The 17,745-nt window shown below is 36.7% G+C and overlaps 1 protein-coding gene across 2 annotated transcripts; it reads left to right on the top strand.

Annotated features, from left to right (window-relative positions):
• Positions 1-294: 294 nt before the first annotated feature.
• Positions 295-13,755, top strand: LOC121411166 (amidase-like). Of its 2 annotated transcripts, none has more exons than XM_041603721.1 (11): positions 295-610; positions 2,639-2,885; positions 3,483-3,655; positions 5,694-5,833; positions 7,931-8,131; positions 9,382-9,456; positions 9,798-9,966; positions 10,708-10,770; positions 11,465-11,565; positions 12,127-12,310; positions 13,345-13,755. In XM_041603721.1, the coding sequence occupies exons 1-11, from the start codon at positions 589-591 to the stop codon at positions 13,542-13,544; spliced, it is 1,575 nt and encodes a 524-aa protein (XP_041459655.1). In that variant the 5' UTR covers positions 295-588; the 3' UTR covers positions 13,545-13,755. The 2 variants fall into 2 exon arrangements, with proteins under 2 accessions (XP_041459655.1, XP_041459656.1); XM_041603722.1 differs by having other exon boundaries at positions 9,382-9,459; positions 9,801-9,966.
• Positions 13,756-17,745: the final 3,990 nt, after the last annotated feature.

The raw sequence follows: 17,745 nt of genomic DNA, 5'->3' as shown, positions 1-17,745 counted from the left end.
AAAAAATATAATAAAAAGAAGCTTCTCCTTTGAAGGATAGTCCTGTGTAATGCGTTAAACGTGTCCGACGTTTGAAAAGCACTTTTCTGTACTATTTGTACGGAACTACCAAATTTCACTTTTAAAAAGTAGTGAAAAACAGTAAAAGAGATTTCCATTCATTCTCGCGTCGATTTTGACAAAAATTTCTCTGGTCTAAAGTGCAAGCAAGTGACCGAGAGAGGCTCAAGTTAGTATGATTGCATGTGGTCTTACAAAACGAGGTCAAATGAAACGGAAATCTTTTATAACGGAGGGCAAGAACGTGTTGAATTACAATGTTCGTTTTGTGCAGTGAGAAACAAACCCACAGTCTAAACCAAGGAGCTACCAGCATTGTCTGACATCACTGAACATTTTCAAAAGCAATTTATAATATCGAAAATGTGATTTGGAGTCATTCTGCCTGTTAAAAGGAACATACGGGGTTTCTTCAATAGACATACCGAAAAAGGATCAGCATTTTTTTTTTGTTCCAATCGCTGCACACTTTTGGAATTAAGCTGCATTAAGCAAACAGATTGAAGTCCAAAGCACAGCTCGTTCGGGATGGCTAATGCAAGTGACAGAGGTAGGTCTATAAAGTACCGTAGTACATGTACTGTATATGTTTTGAATAGGGATGTGTAACGAGTGAGAGAGAAACCTCAACATCGTAAAAATTCAAATTTAATGAAAAACATGTCATGAACATCAATTTTTTGTTCTGAGCAGGGGCTTAACTGCGGGGGGGGGGGGGCAAAAGGGGGAAGGAGAAAAAGAGGAAGAAAGGAAGAGAAAGTTTTATAACATTGGTGCTCGCACTATTTTTTTTATTGAGGCAGGTATGTATCATGCCATTACAAAATTCTGTTTTCAATGTCCCTTTTTTAGGTATGAGTATCAAGAATTTTCAGCTTGCGCTCGCATCATTTTGTCAGTGAGATACACATTAAACATGTTAAATGGCACAGTCCTTAAAATGGTTAATAGGCTTGGCAATTGAGCGCGCTTCACGCGCCCACTAAGTGACTCAAATCGTTTGCTGATGCCCCCCCCCCCCCCCATGCCGTGACCCACGGTACACCACTGGCCCTGAGAGAGTATACTTCTCCAAATGAATATGATAAATATATGATAAAGAATGTGATACCATTTACATGTACATGGATATGAGAATTCATTGTGATGTAAAATCTAATTTGTGTCAAAGGAAAACGTAACTAAAATCAACATGTGCTACTTATTTGCCGTTGTTAACATAGTAAAATATGACAATTTCTAGCCGGATAGTATTTTGGCAACGACAAACGGACGCCTCCATCATTCATGATTGTATTTATATCATGTTTGTCCCATGTCCATGTTTGCGCTTAAAAGGCCAGTGAGTGGGTTTGAGAGTTACGGGGCTAGGTGTTCTGGGCACAACTTAAAAAAAGATAAAGAGAGCGGGAAAAGGACACATCGTGAGGAACTAAAATGGTAGAATGTTAGAAGTGATATACGATTCAGCGCAAGTGCCCATATGATGCTTTTTGCTATAGACAGCAAGTGTACAAGGCTCAAAGGTATTGATATTACAATGCTTGTTTTATATTTAACGAGAAATTTCTGTAACATTCTAACAATAAAACCCACTGTAGAAAATGTATGTACCCATTTACGTATTCAGCCTCTATAACCCCCCCCCCCCCTCCTGCATGCAACTTTGTATCTAAGCTTATGAAAAGGTTACACGACATTTACTCCAGCGACAATTACTCCGGTCTTAATATCTCAGAGGGAATATGGTTAGAGTTATAGGATTGTAATAGAGTTATTGGTTCAGAATAATGGAAAGTTTAGATTTTGCGGGTTTATTAAGTATGGGAGATAAGGCTTTGTGATTGGCTTAATGCGCAAAATTTCCTTTGGAACAATTTTCGCAAATGTCATAATTGTGTTGTATTTATTTTCTGTCAATTAAAAATAATAACGATATACTATGTATTTACAATAACAAAGAAAATTACTGATCAGTAAAATTGTCTTAATCAGCGTTGATGACAATATCAACTCTGTTTTACAGAAGGGACCCTCTCTAACCTATATATGAACCTATGAAATTAATGAAAACCTATGGAAACGATAATTCAAAATGCTATTCTCAGACATTTACATTTTCAAATATTTATTCTGAAATTCTGTCCTATTGTGTAATACTAGTCCTAGTGATAACTACTTTCTTGTCGTATTAATTATGCTTCATTATGATGATAAACTATCAAATGGGATGAGTCGAATTGGCTGCGGCAAATCTGTGTCCGACCGAAAATATTGGTCAAAATGAACTGAAGTAGATTCTAACCGACATTTTGAGATATTGAGTTATTGACCAAATTGTTCTTAGTCGAACGCAATCATATTCACCTACAATTTTTTTAAATAATACTTTTTAAGAGTGTATTAATATTTTGTCTTGTATATTGCAAAGCACAAAAACAACTACTCCATTTTGTTATTCGCTCGATATAACTTTTATCTGTTATCATCATTATCCTATTTCAACAAGACCTTAATTTTAGCATTTGACCTGGTATGGGTCTGTCGATCTGGATGTGTGTTTTCAATTATATTTCAGGGGGGTCAGTGTACGTTTCGCCGATGGCCGTGGGACCGACATTGAAAGAGCTAGCGGACATCTCAATCGAGCTCAACCTCGGGTTGGAAGCGGACGATGCCTTACTCGAAGAATACCAGTCCATCCTCAATGACTCTGTCAAGTCGATGAACCAACTCAATGACCTAGCCGAACCCAGTCTACCGGTGAAGTACCCGCGAACTCAAGGATATCGACCCAGGAAGGAAGATAACCCACATAATGCATGGTAATACGATCAAAATCTTGGACTGATAAAGATATAAGGAGGGGCCAGTCACTGTCATTAGACGGTATGAGGGCAGTTCCAGGATTTTTAAAGGGGGAGGAAATGCTGGGAACAAGGGTGTACAGGAACCTATTCTAATTCAAAAAGAATATATACATGTCAACACGCTCTTTGTGCCGCCACTGGAAGGCGAATACCATGTTCGTAGATAGACTTTCAAAATCAGAAAATCAAAATCAACTAGAAGTTAAATTATCCTTCTTTCTCATAGTCTCACTCAAAATATAAAACACGTATTCATTGACTCTAATCAATCAGTTTTTTTCACTTGCATTGTGTCCACCATCAGTGTTAGTGGCATTCTTCATGATGGGTTTCTTGCCGAAAGATTTTCAATCAAACATGTCAAACACAACCCAATATCAACAATAATCAATTCGTTTTATTTTCAAACCATTCAGAACTGCATATTTGTACTTGTATATGTTTTTTTACTTCTAAACGCAACTTCTTCCAACGGACCATCGTCGGTGCGTTCCTTATTATTATTCTCGTTTGTATATTTCATCCATTTACTTCCTTTAAACATGTTAAAAGGTGTTACAGGTGCAATATAAAAGGAACCGATGGAGGGAAGCTATCAGGAAAGAGTATCGCGATCAAGGATTCTATTGCTATAGCAGGAATTCCCATGACGGTTGGATTCAATGGTCTTGAGGGTTTTGTTCCAGATTTTGACGCTACCGTAGTCACGTGGGTATTGGATGAAGGTATGTCCTGGTCGAAGTATCGCCAAAAAATATCAGACAAAATTACCAGTTAATCGAGTCAGCCGTGTGCAACAGCTATTTTAGGCATATTTGACTATTCAATTTCTAGTGGTATTTTACTAGAACAGAATTATATCTGACTGATATACTTCAGAAATTTGACTAGACATATCAGCAGGAATATCAGCTGGACACAACTGATATTTCGATCTAGTTAATTTGACTTATTTGTTTTAAGAGTGCATGAACATTACCTGATTTTGCTATCCAGATCGAGTTTACATCGTAGCTGCTTATAAGGCCTACCCCCAAGGCAATTCCAAATTTCTGTACTAGATTTTTTCCAACCGGTTCAAGCTTTACCACGATCTGGCTATAACCAGTTTGAGTTTCCCCATCGTTATCACTTAATGTGGCTAACCAGTTAGAGTTTCCCCATTGTGATCAGTTAATGTGGCTAACCAGTTTGAGTTTCCCAATCGTGATCAGTTAATGTGGCTAACCAGTTTGAGTTTCCCCATCGTGATCAGTTAATGTGGCTAACCACTTTGAGTTTCCCAATCGTTGATCACTTAATGTGGCCAACCAGTTTGAGTTTCCCAATCGTGATCACTTAATGTGGCTAACCAGTTTGAATTTCCCATCGTTATCACTTAATGTGGCTAACCAGTTAGAGTTTCCCCATTGTGATCACTTAATGTGGCTAACCAGTTTGAGTTTCCCCATCGTGATCACTTAATGTGGCTAACCAGTTTGAGTTTCCCCATCGTGATCACTTAATGTGGCTAACCAGTTTGAGTTTCCCCATCGTGATCACTTAATGTGGCGAACCAGTTTGAGTTTCCCAATCGTGATCACTTTATGTGGCTAACCAATTAGAATTTCCCAATCGTGATCACTTAATGTGGCTAACCAGTTAGAGTTTCCCCATCGTGATCAGTTAATGTGGCTAACCAGTTTGAGTTTCCCCATCGTGATCAGTTAATGTGCCTAACCAGTTTGAGTTTCCCAATCGTGATTACTTAATGTGGCTAACCAGTTTGAGTTTCCCCATCGTGATCACTTAATATGGCGAACCAGTTTGAGTTTCCCCATCGTGATCACTTAATGTGGCTAACCAGTTTGAGTTTCCCCATCGTGATCACTTAATGTGGCTAACCAGTTTGAGTTTCCCCATCGTGATCACTTAATGTGGCTAACCAGTTTGAGTTTCCCCATTGTGATCAGTTGATGTGGCTAACTAGTTTTAGTTTCCCCATCGTGATCAGTTAATGTGGCTAACCAGTTTGAGTTTCCCAATCGTGATCACTTAATGTGGCTAACCAGTTTGAATTTTCCTATTTTTATCGCTAATTATTTGTCTACCCGATTCGAGTATTCATGTTTGGTTAGTAATGATTACTTGTGTCTGTATACCATGTGGATAGCTCCGGTGTAGGCTTATTTTTATCTGAACCAGGCTATATACCGTTTTATCAAATCATGACTAACATGAATAAATGTTACAAACTGCCAAGATTTACCACTATAGATTTGGTCACCCCGTTTAAATTTCCACAATAATCAATTTAAAACAAAACACTTAGAAGTTTCGAAGAGGCGTCTAGATCTCTTTTGACGTACCACTGAAGCAGTCATTTAATTTATATTAGATTAAGTTACCTACTTTAGTGGATTCTCAATACAATTAGCACCTGGATGTACTCTTTTGTAACAAAACAGCAAATAATACGATGATGAGACACATAGTAATCTACCTTAAACGATAAAATTTTATTCCGAATTCATTAATATGAAACCCTGTTTAAGGTTCACATAATATGCCCTCTATTAGTGTTAAAGTAAAATGTCAAAATAAAAACAATCAGAGCGCCAAGTACCCGTTTTCGCATTAGACTATCTATTCCTGATCTCTCCCGATCTTAGGTAGATGGTAAACTATCAAAGAGTGGTGCTATCATAATTATTAGTCATATAGATAAGAAATAACAGTATTTATATCTATGATGCGTTGGTGTTTGTTTCCTTGTGTTAATAGGAGGGACCATACTTGGAAAATCAACATGTGAGGAATTATGCTGTTCAGCGAACAGCCATACAAGTGGAACAGGCCTCGTTACCAACCCTTTTAAACCAGGTCATTGCGCCGGTGGATCTAGCTCAGGATCGGCAGTGTTAGTAAGTAGCATTATACGGCTCATATCTTTACGAGGGCTGGTCGTAAGGGGGTTCAAGATGCCTATAGGGGCGTCGCTATGATATTTATTTATGTGCGTAAGACATAACTCTACAATGTTCTCGATGGTGTTATTACTTAAATAAAAATACTGTAGCCGAACCGACTTTCTATCCTGACGAGCTGGTTCGTTTCGGCTGCAATATACAACCAGTTGGTGTAAAGTCCGTCTTTTTCACTCCTGACTCTTTGCTCCTTCTCGGTAACTTAGATTATATTTCGGTATCTCAGTAATATCAGTACTTTCAGTATCCTCACTCATCTCAGTATTTTCAGAATCTCGGTCAAGTCAGTATTTTCCGTAATCTCAATATTTTCCGTATTCTCAGTAAAGTCGGTATTTTCCGTATTTCGGTAAAGTCAGTATTTTCCAACACTTTCGTACTTCTGCTCTTCCGACCATGCATACTGTAGCTCCGGACATCAGAAGAACGACAGGTAAGCAAGGCATTCAGTTTTTATAATTTTACTGAAGAAATCATGCTCATCCTGTCGCAGGAGGTTCCAATGAAAATTGAACATAGTTTCGGCCAGAAACCTATTACTGTGAAGCATAGCGCATGGCTCACAATCGAGCATGGAGCTTGATTATGATCAATGATTCTAGAGGGAGATTGTCGGCAGTAAAATCTTTTAAAACTAGTTAAAGTCATGAAATAAATATTTTCAACAACAGCTATGGTGATTGTCACTACTATTTATACCTGAACAGTGAAGAACAATTAAAGATGAATATCTAACATAATTATACAGTTGTAAACATTGTTATTTCACAGCAAATAGTGCTTGGGTGTTGTGGCGTGCGCCTGTAATCCAAGCTGTGGGGAAGTTACAAATTGATGCAGAGGTTCGAGGTTCGAGCCCTGGTCACGTCTTTCGGATGGTGACGTTAAAGGTCGGTCCCAGACGTAAATAATCATATCTGATTGATACACGTCTGACAAAACTCAAATACACACAAATACACACACGCTTAGCCTATATACATTTTAAAGAAAATACCTACATAATCGATTACAAACGATTACTGAATGTCCATATGCAACTATACACATGATTTAAAAATTATTCTACGCTTTTCACCGTTCCAAAATCATGATGTACATTAAATAAACCTTTCATTTCGTTACAATACTAATATTGGCCTATCATTACAGAAATCAATATTTATTATTGCGAGCGAGCGAGTAATAATTACAAAGAAGTCATTTTATTCCATGAGCATCCTGTAGGCCCATCTATGCAAGAAAGAGCAGCACGCGAGGAAAAATAAGCTTTTTGTGGTAAAAATGTTATTCCTTATCCAGATACACAATGGGCCTTTAAAATATCATATTTTGTTACCTTGCTAACCGTTTGCTTCTTTATCAACCAGCCATCTATACATACAGGCAAAGAATGAAGAAGAGGGGGAAAAACAACATTTCCTTTTTTCTTTCGCCTTTTCGTTCTTATTCTTCTTTCATCGCTTTCCCCTTCCTCCATGCATCTTCCTCCATTTGGCCATGGCATTTGACAATTTATACGAAAATGAATACCCCTGGGTGCCTATACAAATGATGAAGACGAAGAAGATGGTGGGGTAGCTCAATGATGAGAAAAATAAGGTGGAACAGGAAGAGGAGGATTGTGGAATTTGTTTTTACCCTCACGTTATCATCTGATGTCGATCATATCATTATAAACACAAGCTGCGTTTGAAAATCAAAAGCGGGAAGGGGTGGTGGTTACTATAGTTATGAAAGAAATACATATATATCTATTTTCATAACTTTTCGGTTTCCTCAAATCAGCAATATTTTAATTTGAAAGTTAGTGAATCGTAATTCGGTCAAATCTTGAAATTACAAAGAAACATGACGATTGTAACGATCAGAATATAAGAATACATGTTAAAAGGCGGCTGTATGGGAGTAAGCAACTAATATTGATTATATTATCATAATTACGCATGGTTAATAATGCAAATTGCAATCAGATGATTTGTGTTTAGGCCTATCATGCATGTACAATACCTTTTTTCCCTTATCTCCTTGGAGGTTGCAATTAATGAAGTAGATATGGCGATCGGAGGTGACCAAGGTGGGTCGGTTCGGATACCTTGCAGCTGGTGTGGATTGGTCGGTCTCAAACCGACTTATGGCTTAGTACCATACACAGGTGCAGTATCTGGGGAGTTTGTCTTCGATCACCTGGGACCTATGGCTAAGACGGTGAAAGACTGTGCTCTTCTTTTGGAGGTACGTTTAAGAATACCATCGTAGGGATATACCTGCGGATCAAGAGGACCACTTGTCATAATAATAAGAAAACGGTTCATTATTCTTAAGGTTCAACATTAATAAGCCTGGCTATTGGAGGGTCGTTATTCATAATACAAAATGAGATATAGATGACCTCCTTATTACGTCATGATTAGTAACTCTTTACTCCGATTATGACAAGACACCAGAGACCATTTCCCTTTTATTACTACTCACCTTCTTCTCTTATGATATGTCTAGCGTCCATCATTCATTCACATTATGAATACCGCTTCTTACAAAATAACGACACTGAATAAGTAGGCGTAGTATATTTACCGACGCTTCTTCAGTTGTTTTTATAACGATGTCGATTTCGGATTAAACCTATTATAAAGCAGTCCTTGTGAACACTGACCATTCTGATAATACGAATAATGACCCCCTCTCTCTGTTTAGTGAGTAGATGAATTTAATTTCATTTATTAGTTTAGTTCTGATCTTGAAAGGTCGTACAAGAAAGAAAATGACACATCGTGTTGATCTGATGACAAGTCGAGGTCCGTAGACATGATCATCATCGTTATCATTTTTTTTTAATGTCATTGTTGGCATATCGAATTTTTATGTTTTATTCCCATTTAAAGCTTTCAGGTTGCAGAAAACCTTTTTTCTCTCTGTTACAATGTATTATGAATGTTTGATTTCGTTTTGACTATGTGTTATATGCCATTTATGTTCTGATGTTGACAATTGTTAAAGTTCATTTGAAAACCTTTGGAAGTATAGGCAAAAGTGCAAATCAAATCTTTGGAAGTCCGTTTTTTATCATTGTTATCTGTGCATTATATCCTATGCCTGATTTGATCGGACTACATGATTAAAGGAAATTAGTAGTAAATTCGTCTAACATTCAAATTACTTTTCCAGCTATTGTTGCTATCATAATTACTACTGGAAACCTTAGATCAGGCATGGACCAGTGACTGCGGTGGCGGCGTCGTCGTCGTCAACATTAAAATGTATAACTTTACATAGGCATTAATGAACGCAGGAGACCGCCATCTTAAGTGGTTAAGCTGGTAATAATTGATGGCGGCTTCAAAAATATCATGTTTATAGTCCAAATAAGGTCCCTATTTCTCTCTTCGTCTATCTATAGTTATGAGGGCATAGAAAGTGATAGAGGTAAAGAAAAAACGTTTATTTTATTCTAACGGCAATCATCGTCTTCTCTTATCTCATAGGTAATATCTGGATATGATAATGGGAACGATGCTAGACAACCACGTGATCTGGAGATACAATCTTATTCTCAAAAGGTAAAATAATATGATTCACAAATAGTTTTAGAATATTTTCAGACAACTTTTAGTAGTATAAAGAAATGAGAAGAGGCGACATGATTAATGGAGTATTTTTCGTTTACCACATAAGCTTAAAGGGGGTATTTTACTCATGAAATTAAAAAAACCGCCCCTGTGTATAGTTATCTAATATTCATTATTTTATAACTGTTGTATAGGCCCTGTATGTTGGGGAAAAGTCGGTGGTAGGATGCAATTAATTTGAAGTCATAACTCACAATGCATATGAGATGGCTAGATATGTAATTCCATATTCAATTAAGACGTAATTTTTACCCATCCCCATGCATGTTCAGCTGGAGGATATAGATCTTGCATCGATCCGAATAGCCGTCTTAAAAGAAGGTTTTGATCATCCCGTATCCGATCCGGAAGTTGACAACCTAATTCATGAAACCATCAGTGGATTTGCATCATCAACTAAGGCCCATGTTCAAGAAGTTTCGATTCCTTTGCACAAATCAAGTAAATATTTTATTCACTACTATTGCTGGATTGAAGGAAAGTGTGATACAATGTGTCACTGTTTCTCTCATATCCTTAATGAATTTAAATCGAAGATTTTTCTATTTTTCCACGGTGCACTCGTCACAAGCTTTGCTTCTGAGTTGCTACTTCCAGTTTATTGTATCTTTTCGAAAACGTATTTATGCTTTTACATTTGGAAATAAATGTTGTATTGATCGTCACTTAAAAGGTAACTCCAAATTCAATTTAATGATATGAATAACATCCCTCATCACATAGGCATTTGGTCTAAAAAAGAAAGTTTGCAAAATACCCCAATAATTTTAAGATTGTTGGGAAAGATATTTCAATCAATCCTAGACCTAAATCGTTATGAAATGAACAAAAACAACAACAGCATTTCATATTTTAAAACTTCTGCGTAATAAAGCATGATAATTTATATACCTGCTGGATTAGGTAAGATTCCCAAGAAATAATCATCATTTATCTTAGGCAGAGATATAACCCAGTCTGCATTTTTCGTGCGTATAGCAATATTTCTGCTTAATTGAAAGAAAAAACACTGTTTTCTCTATATTCAATATCCTGGGACCTTTTAAGATAGCTTCCATTTGTTGAATACTCCATTTTTCTTGATATATTTACCATTCTGTAAATAAGCATAAATGTATTTAAAAGTCGCCTTAGAGTGTTTAGTCGTGCGTATACTCAATGAGATATGTCTTTGTATTGCAGGTACGTCCTTTGGCAGTGTGATTGGACGCATTGGTGAGGTGGACACAGTCTTAAACACTGCTGGTACGTCATGGACACTCTAACAATTCAGGTTCTCTCTGGAAGAAGAGTAAAGGAAATATGAGTCAAGTTGAAGTAAAATATTACCTGGGGACCGTTTCATAAAGCTGTTCGAAAGTTAAGAGCGACTTTAAGAACGACTGGTGAACCTTTCTTACGCGCTACCATCGCCAATTCAATATACAACTTACCGCAAGAAGGGATCACCAGTCGTTCTTAAAGTCGCTCTTAACATACGAACAGCTTTATGAAATACCCACCAGGGGTGTTAAAATGGACCTAATCACTATTCATGATTTATTAGAAATTTGTTTACAAGCTTGGACAATGTGGTCACGTTTGGGGTTACAATATTGTATGACCATTTCATGCCGTGCAATCTAACTATGGACTATGGGATCACAGTGAACACAATGATATTGAATAAAGTCTGGTTATAGAATGACATAGATATTGCTCTTTAAACAAAATAAATTGATATGGCTACATTCATAAAAGTGTCATTACTAGTCAAGTCGGGTTTCCTTATACTTTCAAACCTCGGTATCACTTCTCATCTACTGTGCTAACTCAGGTGGTGTTTTTGTATTTTTTGTTGTTGATTTTTTTGACAAATAAATGGTATGGGCAGCAACAATGTCGTTACATTGCTTATTTTGTTCCCAATTTTTATTTGAGTGTTATTTTCTGTTTTCAGGTTCTGGGCTAAGCCACACCGGATACTATCCGTCAAATATGATGAGGGATGTTGGAGCCCGACTCAAAAAGAACGCAAAAGACCTTCATCCTTATAACAAGGTATGAAGAAATGCATTAAAAGAACAACATTTTATGGAAACAAACAACATTTTGTGGCCATTGCTTTTGCAAATCTTGTTTCCACTCCCCCCCCCCCTTCTCTCTCTCTCTCCCCCTCTCAATCTTCTCATATGGAATTACTACAAACATGAATAATTTAGGCACAATAAACATATTAGACGCGAATGATATTAAGGATGATCATGATAACAAACTACTACTACGACGACGACTACTACTACTACTACTACTACTACTACTACTACTACTACTACTACTACTACTACTACTACTACTACTACTACTACTACTACTACTACTACTACTACTACTACTACTACTACTACTACTACTACTACTACTACTACTACTACTACTACTACTACTACTACTACTACTACTACTACTACTATTACTGCTGCTACTGTTGCCGCAGCTACTACTACTACTACTACTACTACTACTTCAACTACTACTACTACTACCACCACCACCACCACTACTACTGTACTAATGATGATAATAATAATTATGATTTTCCTTCTCTCACAAATCAAACAGGCACAGCTGCTGCATGGTGCATTTTTAAAAAAGAAATACTGCTATATGTACGGCAAGGCTCAGAATCTGATGAGACAGCTTGAATGGGATTTTGACCATGTCTTGGCAGAATACGACGTGGTTGCCATGCCAACAGTTCCCTTCACAGCTCCACCAATGGTGAAAAGTGATGCGTCAATCAAAGGTGAGATCAGACTTTTCATTACAACAACAGCAACAAAAAATAAAGATGTTCGTCATATTATGATAATGTTCGTAATTATATTTATCAGTCGTAAAGACATTTTAAATTATTTTTCGTTCTTTCTTTGTGTGTGCGGGGGGGGGGGGTGGGGGGTATTCCATCCTAAGGGTAAGTCTCTTTACAACGTGACTATAAGCTTCACGAGGAATGTTTAGAAAGTAAAAACAAAATAAAACATACTGAGAACAAATCATACATGTACGCTTGTTTTAAAAAAGAGTTCACAAAGTAAATTATTTGAATAGGATGTGTTTTCCCGTAGACTTCTCCCCTTTATTGAATATTCAGTCAGCCTATTAAAATAAACGGTAATACAGTTCGAAGCCAAAATGGGCTTGTTCGATCATTTTCTGGTAGGGCACTACAGGGGCAAGGCATCCCCAACATGGAAGGGGCGAACCTATCCCACGCAGAATGAACTTGATGGATACTTTTTGGTGCCCCCATAATGTCCCATTATTTCTTATTCCTCCGCCATTTTTTACCCCTCAACAATCGGATCACCCTCTGTTCTCATTTTTTGGTAAGGTTAAGGCACCGGCGGTTCCAGGGGATGGGGGGGGGTTCAAAGCTGACCCGTGCCTCCCCCCTTTTGAAAGGCACAATTAAAATTTGTAATGTAAAAACGCCGTGAAAACAAGTGTGCCCCCTCCCCCTTGAAAGTAAAGACCTTTTTTTTGCTTTCCATTTTTTTAGTGGACGAAATACCGTTAATTTTTGGTAACCCCCCCCCCCCCTCTCTCTCTCTCTCTTTGCTTGTAAATGTTTCCTTTTGGAAAATCTTCGATCCGCCCCAGACTACTAGTACAGTCATAACAACTGAATAGACTTCAAACCAATCAATGGTATTTTCACGGACTTTTAACGTAATATACCTTGTCAGTGTAAATGCGTAACATTGCGTGTGAGGATGTGACGGTTGCAGAGTTGTTCTAGTAATACCTATACTGTTACCTTTTGTGATATGTCTACAGAAATAGTCAGAATTGGCTCCAACATTGGAGGAAACCTTAAATCTGGGAATTTGACTGGTCATCCGTCTATCACCATCAACGCAGGGACAGTCGGGGGACTACCGGTCGGGCTTCTGCTGACTGGAAAGAAATTTGACGAACTTAGACTCTTGCAAATAGCACACGCCTTTGAGAAGTTTATCAATGGTACCACCAAGTAGCGTTTATATCCATCCTGTTCATGGATACAATGCTTAGAATGTCCCATTTTTTTAGGTCTAATTCGTAGCCAAGTCTATAAATTGAACTCGCGCTTCGAGCTCGTTTTCATTGTTCTTTATTAAAAAGAAATTAATAACTTTAACTATTCACGTTCATATCTGGATACCAGAAGACAATGTTCAGCTCGGGCTTCGCACCGGCGTCACTTGTTAGTTTGATAACTATCCTGTCCATGATCACAAAACCTGATTAAATTGTATAGTTTTCTACAGATCGGAATAACAAACATTTCCACCAAGTGCTTTGCAATCGCATTATTTGATGGTGAGATATGAATCCTTATTTTCTTATTGGGTCTCTTTCCAAATCAGAATATTATTCATCTTGCGCTTCGCGCTTGCATTATTTTAGGGGTTAGATACGTATCATAGTAATACACACAAATAATGCTCAGAAAGTTCAGGTTTTAGTTCTAAATGCATGAAATACCAAAGATGGTGTTTATTTATGACTACCCCCCTCAAAAAAAAAAATACAACAGCAATCTGCTTTCAGCGACTGATCGGGGAAAATTTGGACGAAAATATCCCCCTTCGGTGAAAGCTGGACCACCCCCTGCAAAGTGTTCACAGTCTATGTATGGAGAAAGATGGAGAGAAGTCTAACGAATTACTTTTATTTCAAAAAAGTGGTTCCTTCGCATGTCTGTGCTGGGGACGTACCACCGAGCATTTTTGTTTGTAGTTGTAATCCAATGTAAAGTATTTCATACAAACATTGGGATAGTTTGATACGAAGCTTTCCAAATACATGTATCTTCTATAATTTGATATTTAATGGGAGGCTTATTGAATCATTAATGGTTTGTAACGGTAGGCTTGCTAAGATAGCCCTGGCCTTTCCATTTTCAAAAAAGGAGATTAACTAATTTTACTTAATAGCCACAATACTTTTCCCCCTACATTTCAGGCTTTTTACCTTGCATTCTTTAGGTTTTAGGTGGTGCATATAAATACTTTTGTAATTTTTTTTCATATAATTTGTATTTGCTTTTTTATGGCAGCACCAATAAGGCTCTTCTGCATTTTAAGCTATCTCCTCCTTCATGATATATATGTATGTTTGAATGTGTCTTTATATCAACATGTTTGTAAATGTATTTTTAATCTATGATTTGAATATAAATGAATGAAATTGATAATACCTTTAAGTGCATTCAACTTGACGATAAGATAGCTATTCCACCAAGTGCTTTGCAATCTCATTATTTGATGATGAGATATGAATCCTTATTTTCTTATTGGGTCTCTTTCCAAATCAGAATATTATTCATCTTGCGCTTCGCGCTTGCATTATTTTAGGGGTTAGATACGTATCATAGTAATACACACAAATAATGCTCAGAAAGTTCAGGTTTTAGTTCTAAATGCATGAAATACCAAAGATGGTGTTTATTTATGACTACCCCCCTCAAAAAAAAAAATACAACAGCAATCTGCTTTCAGCGACTGATCGGGGAAAATTTGGACGAAAATATCCCCCTTCGGTGAAAGCTGGACCACCCCCTGCAAAGTATTCACAGTCTATGTATGGAGAAAGATGGAGAGAAGTCTAACGAATTACTTTTATTTAAAAAAAAGTGGTTCCTTCGCATGTCTGTGCTGGGGACGTACCACCGAGCATTTTTGTTTGTAATTGTAATCCAATGTAAAGTATTTCATACAAACTTTGGGATAGTTTGATAGTTTGATACGAAGCTTTCCACATACATGTATCTTCTATAATTTGATATTTAATGGGAGGCTTATTGAATCATTAATGGTTTGTAACGGTAGGCTTGCTAAGATAGCCCTGGCCTTTCCATTTTCAAAAAAGGAGATTAACTAATTTTACTTAATAGCCACAATACTTTTCCCCCTACATTTCAGGCTTTTTACCTTGCATTCTTTAGGTTTTAGGTGGTGCATATAAATACTTTTGTAATTTTTTCCATATAATTTGTATTTGCTTTTTTATGGCAGCACCAATAAGGCTCTTCTGCATTTTAAGCTATCTCCTCCTTCATGATATATATGTATGTTTGAATGTGTCTTTATATCAACATGTTTGTAAATGTATTTTTAATCTATGATTTGAATATAAATGAATGAAATTGATAATACCTTTAAGTGCATTCAACTTGACGATAAGATAGCTATTCCACCAAGTGCTTTGCAATCGCATTATTTGATGGTGAGATATGAATCCTTATTTTCTTATTGGGTCTCTTTCCAAATCAGAATATTATTCATCTTGCGCTTCGCGCTTGCATTATTTTAGGGGTTAGATACGTATCATAGTAATACACACAAATAATGCTCAGAAAGTTCAGGTTTTAGTTCTAAATGCATGAAATACCAAAGATGGTGTTTATTTATGACTACCCCCCTCAAAAAAAAAAATACAACAGCAATCTGCTTTCAGCGACTGATCGGGGAAAATTTGGACGAAAATATCCCCCTTCGGTGAAAGCTGGACCACCCCCTGCAAAGTGTTCACAGTCTATGTATGGAGAAAGATGGAGAGAAGTCTAACGAATTACTTTTATTTCAAAAAAGTGGTTCCTTCGCATGTCTGTGCTGGGGACGTACCACCGAGCATTTTTGTTTGTAGTTGTAATCCAATGTAAAGTATTTCATACAAACATTGGGATAGTTTGATACGAAGCTTTCCAAATACATGTATCTTCTATAATTTGATATTTAATGGGAGGCTTATTGAATCATTAATGGTTTGTAACGGTAGGCTTGCTAAGATAGCCCTGGCCTTTCCATTTTCAAAAAAGGAGATTAACTAATTTTACTTAATAGCCACAATACTTTTCCCCCTACATTTCAGGCTTTTTACCTTGCATTCTTTAGGTTTTAGGTGGTGCATATAAATACTTTTGTAATTTTTTCCATATAATTTGTATTTGCTTTTTTATGGCAGCACCAATAAGGCTCTTCTGCATTTTAAGCTATCTCCTCCTTCATGATATATATGTATGTTTGAATGTGTCTTTATATCAACATGTTTGTAAATGTATTTTTAATCTATGATTTGAATATAAATGAATGAAATTGATAATACCTTTAAGTGCATTCAACTTGACGATAAGATAGCTATTAGTCATAATGATTTTTTTAGGGGTGTATGTTGTTTTCGGAGGGGTGTATGTTGTTTTTGGAGGGGTGTATGTTGTTTTTGGAGTGGTGTATGTTGTTTTTGGAGGGGTGTATGTTGTTTTTGGAGGCCGGGGTGTATGTTGTTTTTGGAGGCCGGGGTGTATGTTGTTTTTGGAGGGGTGTATGTTGTTTTTGGAGGGGTGTATGTTGTTTTTGGAGGGGTGTATGTTGTTTTTGGAGGGGTGTATGTTGTTTTTGGAGAGGTGTATGTTGGTGTAATAACGGTAAATCCTTAAATCATACAATTTAGAATGAAGTATGTATTCGTTATCAGTGATTTTTTTTCATGTTTTTTGGGGAAAGTGCCTGTGCAAGATTCTGGGGATTTATATATCTCTTTCTCTTTTCCTCTTTCCTATTTCATATTATTTTACACTGTCCATTGAACTGGTTTTACGCCGAAATCACTATTTTTTCGTTTTACAGTTTAATTTGTACATGGTTTATACCCTATTTATGAGAATGTATTTATTAAGGCTGAATTCTACAAACTCGGCCTTTTATTGCATGCAGTCGCCTTAATTACCATCGTGTTTGCATGATATACTTTTGTACGTATAATTTCGGATGTATGTTCATTGCTTTTATGAAGATGTACGAAGCCAAAAGACATTGTAATGGTTGAAATGGAAATACACGAAGTGAAAATGAAAATGAATTAGTTCATCACAAAAGTCAAAGAGAAAAGGGATATTACGGGTGCTAATGTAGTGCTTCTAAAAAATAATAAATTCACGAAATAAACTCTAAATCCGCACACAAACTGTGTGTATAAGAAAAAAATTCTGACTATTTATCTTTTCAAAGGAACCAAAGTGTGGATCAAACGGGTTTTTATCATTCTAGCATCTCAAGTAAATACTGAATCTAAAGCATTTAGAGCAGTAATCATGAGACCATCATCAAGCAATCATAATCTGTCAACTTCTTTTGAAAATTTAAGTGTAATGGAAAAAATAAGTTCCTGACCAGATGTTCTTTTTTGTTTGAGCCA

The sequence above is a fragment of the Lytechinus variegatus genome, chromosome 3, assembly GCF_018143015.1.
Source record: "Lytechinus variegatus isolate NC3 chromosome 3, Lvar_3.0, whole genome shotgun sequence".
Lineage (NCBI taxonomy): Eukaryota > Metazoa > Echinodermata > Echinoidea > Temnopleuroida > Toxopneustidae > Lytechinus > Lytechinus variegatus.
This window is presented reverse-complemented; position numbering and strand designations above follow the sequence as displayed.